This window comes from Centroberyx gerrardi, chromosome 16, assembly GCF_048128805.1.
Source record: "Centroberyx gerrardi isolate f3 chromosome 16, fCenGer3.hap1.cur.20231027, whole genome shotgun sequence".
Lineage (NCBI taxonomy): Eukaryota > Metazoa > Chordata > Actinopteri > Beryciformes > Berycidae > Centroberyx > Centroberyx gerrardi.
Window position 1 is genome coordinate 9616003 of NC_136012.1, and position 10374 is coordinate 9626376.

At 44.2% G+C, this 10374-nt stretch overlaps 2 protein-coding genes across 2 annotated transcripts; both read left to right on the forward strand.

The window, feature by feature from the left end:
• The first annotated feature begins 869 nt into the window (after nucleotides 1-869).
• smtnl1 (smoothelin-like 1) lies at nucleotides 870-5704 on the forward strand. The gene is made up of 6 exons (XM_071916803.2): nucleotides 870-927; nucleotides 1729-1843; nucleotides 3593-4290; nucleotides 4433-4547; nucleotides 4695-4846; nucleotides 5005-5704. The coding sequence occupies exons 2-6, from the start codon at nucleotides 1763-1765 to the stop codon at nucleotides 5408-5410; spliced, it is 1452 nt and encodes a 483-aa protein (XP_071772904.2). The 5' UTR covers nucleotides 870-927; nucleotides 1729-1762; the 3' UTR covers nucleotides 5411-5704.
• A 715-nt stretch (nucleotides 5705-6419) lies between these two features.
• LOC139925820 (uncharacterized) lies at nucleotides 6420-9741 on the forward strand. Its single transcript, XM_078289231.1, has 4 exons — nucleotides 6420-6725; nucleotides 7213-7313; nucleotides 7398-7473; nucleotides 7656-9741. The coding sequence occupies exons 1-4, from the start codon at nucleotides 6425-6427 to the stop codon at nucleotides 8471-8473; spliced, it is 1296 nt and encodes a 431-aa protein (XP_078145357.1). The 5' UTR covers nucleotides 6420-6424; the 3' UTR covers nucleotides 8474-9741.
• Nucleotides 9742-10374: the final 633 nt, after the last annotated feature.

Below are 10374 nucleotides of genomic sequence, written 5' to 3' on the forward strand. Positions count from 1 at the left end.
TGTCCCCGCCCTTACACACACACACACACACACACACACACACACACACACACACACACACACACACAGAGTAACGCATGCCTCCAACAACGCACACATTTGATGCTATTCATTAGTATCTTCTCAATAGCAAGCCTAGACCTCTCAGCTTCTCATTTGTTTTCTCATTTATTAGCATCATAAATACAGTCGTGCAACAGACGCACCTTTCAAGAAAGCTCTCTAATAGGGATGAGTGGTCGACTGATAGATGTGCTCCAGCGATTGGGTCGGGGAGGGTGGGAGTGGGAGAGACACACAAGAAGGCGCTGACATATTTATAGCCCCCAAGACTTGGGAGAGGAGGGAGGAGAAGAGAGGGGGGGAGTAGGAGAAGATAATGACAGGGAAGAGAGAGAGAGAGAGAGAGAGAGAGAGAGAGAGAGAGAAAGAGAGGGGGAATAAAGATAGCCATTTATTTTTAAAACCATCTGTTTTGCGTTGAATGAGTAGATACACTCTTTAGCCGGGGCGGCAAAGTTAAGAAGTTGGGGTATTCAAATCAGCAGTGTGTGTGTGTATATATATAGGCTATATAGGATCCAAGCCATTTGGGCACTCTACTCTAGGATATTATCCCAGGACTGTGAGGGGAGAGAGAGAGAGAGCGAGAGAGAGAGAGACAGGTAAAAGTAAAGACAGAGAGAGATAGTGAGAGACAAATGAGAGAGGGGGAGAGTGAAGGAGGAAGACAAATGGGATAGAGAAGAGATGTGAAGTTGTAGTGACTTATTGCACTGAGAGCCAGGGGAAACAGAGGGAAGAAGCCAATCAAAAGAAGACAGACAGGAGAGAGAGAGAGAGCCAGAGAGAGGGAGAGAGGGAGAGAGGACACACATCGACCCCAGAGGACTGAAGAGTGTTTCAGGTCTAAAGGCAGAACTCAAGGTAAGGCCTTTCTCCTCCCCTCCCACTACCTTAATCTGTCAAGGCATTACAAGGTGTGCGTGTGTGTGTGTGTTAACAGTGATTGTGTTATTGTCATTCACATTTAATGGAAAAGTCTCTTTGGTGTTTTGATGACGGACTTCAGAGTTAAGGGGTCCCAACCAATATCTTAAGAAATGCTGGCCTATAGTAAGAGATAAAGGGAGGGGGAGATTTTGTGTGTGTGTGTGTGTGTGTGTCTCGCTGTAGTATGTGAGCATAAGCATGTTCGTTGGACTGCGCACACACGTTGCCCATGTGTGTGTGTGTGTGTGTGTGTGTATAATGTGTATAGCCACGGTTTCCACAGCAGACGCAGCTGTCCGGCCTGTTGGACTGGGCCTGTGTCACTGTGGCTCTATTTCTGGACTCTGTGTTGTTCGAAAGGTCAGATAAAGTAGTTAGGAATCCTCACAAAGTGGACGGGGAGGGTACCCACTAACCAACACACACACTCACTCACACACGGACACCAGGCAGCGCTGACAGAGATACAGAGAGAGAGAGAGAGAGAGAGAGAGAGAGAGAGAGAGAGAGAGAGAGAGAGAGAGAGAGAGAGAGATAGAGAGAGAGAGAGGCAAACTTCTAGTAGTGAGAAGCAGCTGGTGAGTCGAATAGGGCTTCAGACTCTTGAACTGAATGAAAACTTCCTAAAGAAAACATAAGGGATCTTTAAGCGGTCCATGGTGCATTATTATTAAAAAAAGAGGGTGTCATAATTGAAAAGAAGTCTGATTATTAAACCTTTGATCCTGTGGACAGTTGGAGAAACAGACTTAAGACATTGCTGAGGATCATGGACGGAGAATCGCCCAGCCAGGAGCTTTCTGGGTCTATGGAGGCGACCAATCAGACTGACGACAACAACAACAACCAGGTGTGTGTGTGTGTGTGTGTGTGTTTGCATTAACATTAAATTACAGAGTAAAGGTTTTCACACTTGCAAAAACCCACAATGACTGATGTTATTTTCCGTACCAGGAATAGGCAGTAAGAGTATTTGTGGCGATGGCAGGTGTTGTGTTTGGAGCGAACACAGTAGGACAGGAGTCGCGGCTGTGGCTGCATGAGCTGAGCTACACCTGTTCTAGAGGCTGGCTGAAGAATGTAACACATACAGACGCACAAGTTATGAACGCACGCACACACACACACACACACACACACACACACACACACACACACGTGGAGTTCCCTACTATTCCCACTGATGAGTCACTGCTGCGAGGCCTGACCTGGCGTGACTGTTCCTCAAGTACAGTCACCGGTAAACAATCCAAATGGGCAAGAATCACTAGCATTAACTAATAAACATAATTATAATAATCTGTTATTGAGATGAAAATGTAGTATGCTATTTTGTGTATATATTTCAATAAAGGCTCCAAACTAACAGCTATCACTCCAAAAGCATGTGACTGATGACATTGTTTCATCCTCAGATTAATTTATAGAACTCATGATATAAGGACCTACAGTTTGTGATAGATAAATTTAGAGAGCCAAAAGGATTTCATTTTTTGCTTAATGTTGCATTGTTTGACTGGAATGAAGTAGATCTGTATTATAACTTAAGATGGGACTTAAAAATTGCAAAAAGGCTCATTTTCCATCTGAAAGTCCTATAGCCTCCGATCCAAATAAGTGAGATACTCAGCAAATCCCAGACTGAGCTTTAAATCTCACATTACACTCTGCAGTAGAGCACTATATTATCCCTGGAGGAAAGCCTGGTCACTAATTTTAGCGCGTCTTACATAAGTTTACGGTTCAAACAGAAGTTGTGTTCTTAACAGGATTGTCACAAGTTTCATTTCATCTCATTTGTTTGTATCTTTGAACACGTTTAGATTCGATTTGATGAAACTTTATTATCCCCATAGGGCAACAGGGTCATTGGAGCAGCAGAGAGAAGGATATAGATAAGTTGTTTAACTGATATAGGTTCTTTAAGGCCGGTATTGATACCAATCATTTTGGATTGAAGCTGCTGATAGCTGCTATTTTTTCAATATCTTTCAATTTGACCATTATCATGCCAAAACATTATAAGGATTTGTGGCAAAGTGGAAAGCCTGAAACAGCATTTAGACCATGGGACACTAAAACTCTCCATTGAAACCCAGACTAATGAATTAGGGTTAGTGGCCCATTCAGTGGTAGGGGAAACTTTGGGATGCATTACTGCCTTTAAATGAAGAATTCATTTACAAAAATGTATTAGTTAATAAAGTCTGCAAAGAAAATCTAATTTTATTTTAGCTTTTACAGACTGTTTTTATGTGACTGTGTGGTCAGGGAGGACATGACTGGCCAATATCCAATATTTAATAAAAGGCCAATATCATCTTGATATATCAGTCTAACTATTGAATATATACAGAGTACTGAAGATAATACAAGTATAACAAAATAACACAACATAACATAACATAGAAGCAAGTGTGCATCGTTAGCAGTTCACATTATCAGGAATCCAAATGGAATGACATATGTACAGAAATGTGTGCAGATGTGCTGATGTGCACTGTAACCTCTTCACATTATCAGATCATATTTACAGATAGATTTGATTAGCAAAACAAAATGCATAACTAAACTCTATTTCATGTTGCTTGTCCTACAGACAGAGGTGCCAGGGCCAGAGGAGAGTGGAGCCCCAGAGGGAGAGCCCTCGGTGGGGGAGAAGGTGGCAGGTGAGGGGGTGGAGGGGGAGGAGGAGACCAGAGGGGACACAGTACCAGAACAGGGAGAAGAGGAGGCCAGTACTGGAGATACAGACAAGCCCCAGACAGTGTCAAAGCATGATGAGGGCGATGCTGAAGAGGCTGGAAAAGATAAAGACAAAGCACCCACTGATGTCGACATGGCGGATCCCAAGAAGGAGAACGGAGAAAAAGAAGGGGAGGGAGAGAAGGAGGAAGACGAGAAAGGCAAGGTAGAAGAGGTCAAGAGTGGAGAGACTGGGAAAGAAGGAGAGGAGATGAAGGAGGACAATAAAGACAAAGAGGGAAAAGGGGAAAAGACAGAGAAGGGTAAAACAGAGGAGAAGACAAAAGGAGAGGAGAAAGAGAAAGATGCGAATGCAAAAGCTGCCAAGGGGGCAGATAACAAGAAAAAGCAAGCGAAAGAAGGGGGTGGAGAGGGGAAAGACAAAGGAAAGAGTAAAGAGGTAGAAAAGCAAGGGAAGACAAAAAGAAAAAGTGGTGCAAATCCCTCCTCCTCTACACCTCTTGCTGTGTCCCGGCCGAGGATGTCTGCCCGCTCTATTAGAGCGTCCGCTAGAAACGACATTATTGCCAAGTTCCAACAAGGTGCACCTGAGTAAGTTATTAAAAAATACATGCTGTACATCAAGTTTATCAGTCATCAGTTTATACTATATTATATTAGTGTATATAATGAAAATAGAATCTGGTACTATAGGGGTTTCATGAGGAGTTATGGAATATTGTGACATTTTTAGGACACCAATACCCCGCAACTTCAAAGTTCAGAGGTCATCTATGGCTGTGGCCACTGGGGCGTCAATCAAGCAGAAGATGCTCCAGTGGTGCCGCAACAAAACTCGCAACTATGAGGTGAGATCAGTACAGAATTCCTATCCAATTCCTATCCAGACTTGTTCTCTAGATTTGGGAGCAGAGACTTTGAAACTAGGTGTAGATTTGCTCTTAGTATTTCCACAGTTCACATCTTCTTCTTCTTCTCTTACCTTGACCTCTCAGGGCGTCAACATAGAGAACTTCTCGTCATCCTGGTGTGATGGGATGGCGTTCTGCGCCCTGATCCATCGTTTCTTCCCCGATGCCTTCGACTACTGCTCCCTGAATTCAGACGAGAGGGAGAAGAACTTCGCCCTGGCCTTCAAAACTGCAGAGTAAGGAGCACTTGCCTCTCTATCTCTCTCTCTCTATCTCATTCTTTCCCAGGCTTTCTGCATTTAACTAATTGTTATCTATCACTGGTATGTCTGGCTTCAACTTTCCTCATTTCTTTCTTCTGTCCCTCCACTACTTTCACCCCCGTCTATCCCAGGTCCCTGGCCGACTGCTGCCCCCTACTGGAGGTGTCTGATATGATCATGATGGGCGACAAACCGGACCCCATGTGCGTGTTCACCTATGTCCAGTCCCTCTGCCACAGCCTCTCCAAAATAGAGAAAGAACGGAAGGATAAAGAGAAGGAGGAGCAAGAAAAGGCCGCAAAGGAGGGAGGAGAGAAAGGAGAGAAGGCGGCGGGGGAGCTAACGACAGAGGAGGAGGAGGAGGGAGAGGAGGCTGTTGAGAACGGGATGGTAGATAGCCAGGAGGAGAGAGAGGGAGAGGGAGAGGGAGAGGATTCTGCGGAGAGAGAGGGAGCTGGGGAGGAGGAAGAGGCACTGAGGAGCCCCGGGATGGAGGGAGATGGAGACGGAGGAGTGGCAGTCACAGCAGAGGCCTAGAGAGATAATGGCAGCAAACAAAAAAGACTGAAAAGACCAAAAGGGAAAGGTTGCTGATAAGCTACTATAATGAGTAAGTCTTATAGTGTTGGATCATGGGCACAGTGTAAGAGTGTGGCACATTAGGTTGACTGTACTCAGATGCTGGCTGTGTAAAGAGTCAGATTGTCATGTGTGCACTACAATTTGTAAAGTTTGAAAGTGTATCTACTATGCTGTGATTTTTCCATTCACTGTTGTGTTGTTGTATAAGTTTGCTTTAAGCACATGAAATAGAAATGTTTGGTTCTTCCATTTGTTCTGTATTCATAGAGAATAATTAAAAGATGAATGAAAAGGATGCCTGTGTAACAAGTAAATCATTGTGTTTCGTGGGTTTGTCAGGGTATTTTTTTTTTGTCAGAGAGATTAATCTGCTCCCCAGGTTGTGAAGACTTTCATTCAAAACTAAGATATTACATTACATGACGTCATTTAGCAGACGCTTTTGCCCAAAGCGACTTACAAAAAGTTAGATATCCACCTTTTGAAAAAATTGACTTTAAAAAGATCACATGGATCAAAAAATAACTCCTTGTATTAAAGTAAATCTCACTGGAGAATATAACTTTATCAGGTTATCAGGTGTCTGTACCTTTGCCTACGAAAACTTGATACATTTTAGAGGATAGAATCTATTCTCTTCTGTTTCCTCAAAATGAATAAATAGAATCCATGTTGAGGCTATTCTTATTCTTGTTATTACCAACACTATTGCCAGTGTTGGTTTTGCTGTTGTTGCTCTTCTTCTTCTTTTGTACCTCTTATTATTGTTGCTACTAATGAAACAAAGTGAAAAGCCGTAAACCATGAAAACATCAACCCTGAAATCACGATGCTACTTTCTAGGAATTACGGTAATCGACGTCATGTCACCGGAAAGGCCATTGTGTACAGTCAGTAACGTTAGCTCCTTTTGTAAGCTAGCCCCTGGGTGGTGTCGCGCTTTTTTCCCTGCATAATTCTCGCCAAAACATGTCAACAAACATGCCGCCGGGCAGCCTGACCCTGGAGGCGCAGCTGCTGTCCATCATGGACGTCCTGGCGAAAGCGGCGGTTGCCGAAATCAGCCAACTGTTTTCAGAGAGCTCGGCAGCGCTGCGCCTGCAGATATCCCAGAGCCTGAAGGAAAACGAAGCGCTGAGGATGAGGATGAAGGTGATGAGGAGTGAGCTCTTCACCCTGAGGCTTCAAACCAGGACTAACGCATCTCGGCCGGCGAGTCGTTTCTCCCTGGCCAGGGCGAGTATCCCCAAACCTCGGCCTAAATCTCTAGGTAATGCTGAATTCCAGCACAGCACAGCACACAAGTTAATACTGAACTAAACACAGCTAACGCCCTCCCACATATCAGGCCAATTAGCAAACAAGTTACCATTGACACATTACAAATAGTGTAGTCGTATGCTGCCTTCAAGTGCCCCTCGTAAGCTCCTACTTCCGAGATGGGAAGTTGTAAAGACAACGTGTGACGCGTTCAATTGCTTTTGGTCGGAAAAAGTAACAAAATGGACACCATAACAAAAGCAGATTTCTTGGTGGCTAATGTGTAATCATGAATCAAGGGGCACAGTGCTGCTTTGTGCTGTGGTGGCAGAATGGAGAGGAAAGTATCCATGTTAGGCATGTAATTGTAGTAATTTATTAAAAACATTTTATTTCCATCGGGATTTCCGAAAGCACTTGAAGGTAGGGAAAGTACCCAGCTATTCATCTATCACTATCATCCTGACTGTTACATTCTGTCACTTGCTCACTACTAGTTTCTGTAAAGCCACCTGCGGCCCATAAGACTGTCGGGGATGCTGCTTCTATCACTATACCATCGGAGAACAAGACTTCCTCCACTGCTGCCAAAGAGGAGGTAAGTGCAGCACAGACGTTGGATAACAGGTGATTGCAATGTTTTGTGTGTACATGCATGTATACTCTTATCTTTATGTGTTAGTGTGCAGAAGTGGAGACCCCAGATGTCATCCTGATCAAGGATGAAGACGACATTGGAGGATGCAGGACTGTAGTAGGTGAGTCGGGCGTTGTTAATAAGAATAATGAGACAGTTTATTGAACCCGGCTCCTCAGTCAGTCACTGATTAGAGTTCTGTTTGCCTCCAAAATACAAATAAGCCAACATTGACTCATACACAGCTGACTTCATGTGACTTAAATGTGATTTGTGATGCTGTTATATGGTTTGTCTTTGCAGCAGGTCAGGATGACTTTGGGAACCACAGCTCGCAGGGTGGTGTCGCCACAGGGACTCCAAATTTAGAAGCCTCTGGTTCCTCCTGCATGACAAGTGACAATGAGGAGCTGCGAATCGTGAGCGTCCACGGCCGAGGGGAGGGGCCTCTGGAGGAGCATGACACCCTCTTCACTGCCTTTGAATTGCAGGCTCTCAGCTCCCTGTCCCCCGACCCCACCCTCACCCATGACAGTCTCCTGAGTTTCACCAGCGGCGCTAATGAGAGACTGCCGATGAGAGGGATGCAGGATAACGGCGTGGGGCTGGCGAGAAACGGCCACCCGGAAGGAAGAAACCATTCCACCCAAATGGCTTCGACGTCGCTCAACCCTGCGATAAAAACCCAGCTGGGAGCCGATGGTAAAGGGGGCCACCCCAGCCACATGGGCCAGTTTCCCCAGCAGCAGAACCCCATCTTCTCTCACGTCGTCAGCAAATCCCTGGACTGCAGCTTCTGCGGGGAGCGCTTCCTCAGCCGGGAAGACCTGATCGTGCACCGGGCGAGCCACACCGGGGAGTCGCCCGTCCCCTGCGCCTTGTGCGGCAAGTCGTTCGTCAACAAGACCACGCTGAGCATCCACATGCGCATCCACACCGGGGAGAAGCCGTACGTTTGCCCCCAGTGCGGCAAGCGCTTCACGCAGAACGGCAGCCTGAAGATCCACTTGAGGACTCACTCCGGGGAGAAGCCGTACACCTGCTCTCAGTGCACCGCCAGCTTCAACAACCCCAGCAACCTGCGCAGGCACATGATCACACACACCAACGGGCTGCTCTGACACTGTGCTCAGACAGCAATACAGTGATTTTAAGGGAAATCGTGGTATTTTCAATTTTTCAGCATGTTATCCCAACAGGTGTTGCGCCAAAATTTGTAGCCCTGAAAAATGTGCTTCCCCTGGCAGTGTGTCCTCCTTTGGTCCTTGGTGTGTGTTGTTGTTTTGCCACTGCACAAGGAATATTTTTGATTCTTTAAAGTAGCCGCCCTTTGCCTTGATGGAAAGGCAAAGGCTTTGGAAAGAAATTCATACGTAGGCATCAACTTCAGTATTTATATTTGTCTAAAAAACACATTTCAAGCATTTAAGCATACGCCTTTAGGCCAAAATGGCTTTAAGATAATGAAAAACATGGTACATTCAATCAAGTGTGTCCAAACTTTTGACTGGTAGTGTATAGCCTGACAACTTCCTAGTGGAATCAATGGACGCTTGTGGTTTGAGATAACGAGGCAACTTTTGTTCTTTGTTATCCCATGAAATGTTTTTAAAACTCTTTTACCATTTTTAAAAAGCTAGCAATAGGAAAACAATCCACAAAAAAATGCTTGATTTTATTATTGTCTTCCCTGACGTGAGACTGTGGTGAAGACACACTGTTGGGGTAAATACATGTTTCTTTGGTCAACAAATTTTGTCACAGCACCTGGCACTTGCCAAGCTTTTGGTGCAGAAATGTCTGCATCGGCACTTCTGGTAAACAGAAAAAAACCATTTCTCTGTTGAAACCAATGAATGCAGATAGCTTGTTAGCTTTCCATTAGCACTATCCATTTGTTGCAGTGAAGAATGCCAACAAAGCTAACATGTTTCTTAGGGTAGCTGAAGGACAATTATAGAAAAATGTGAAAAATAACAGACTAAAACCATCCATTTTAAAGGTTTTTGATTTGTAGAGCTACAAGCAATAGAGCAGTCTCACATCAAGCAATTAACTGACAGACGCATAGGCTAAACCTCAACCCTGGAATTATCATTCTGACCATTGCAATTGGTTTGAAATTGAAAATGTTTGGCTTATTGTATAGCGTACTCTTTGCTGAATTCTTCATTTCTCCTTATTTTTTTCTTTGTGTGTATGTGTGTGTGTGCGTGCGCACTTGTGAGTGCGTGTTATATTTAAAAAGCAAACTACCTCCTCCATCCTCTCTGTTGTAGTTCTTCTCTTGACCTCCTTTCCCTTTTTGTACTTCCTGGACAATTTCAGACTGGGCAATAATCAATTTTTGGGGAATTTTCTCCATGGATTTCTAGTCTCATCATGCAATTTTGAATAAATATATACTCTCTTTTTCACCAACTGATAATCACTTTGGTTTACTGAAATCTTTCAGGCTCTTACAGTTTGCACCTCTAGAGTGCAGCATTGTTGTTGTTTCCAGTGCTTATTGTGACACAGGTCTAACTTGACTCATGAGCATTGCTGGGGGACTCTTCAGGAAACTGGGGGAAATTCCTTGCATTGTTCCTCTTTCCACCCTCCCTACACTAATCTACTGTTTATCTGGGTTCCACTTGTTTGGCTTTGATTTCACCCAAATGGCTGAAATGCTCTAGAGAAAACGGTATAAAAAAACACAAGGAAACAAGAGGTATTAAAGAATTATATTGATTCCTGTTGTTGTATGTAAAAGCAGAAAAAAGTAAGAAAGAAAACAGGAGACATTCTTAGATGACTTAGATGTGTAGTCATGCAATGACCCGAAATAGGTTTCTGTGGTCATGCATGACTCACTCAAATCAAATGATTATGATGGATGCATTCAGTGCAAAGGGAAACAATACCACCAAATGATATTCTTATTGGGCAGCCACATGTGGAGGATGTGATGGTCACTAGTGGGTTTGTGTCAGTAGATTATCCGGTAGGTTTGAATGCCGTTATACTTCCCCAAGAAATG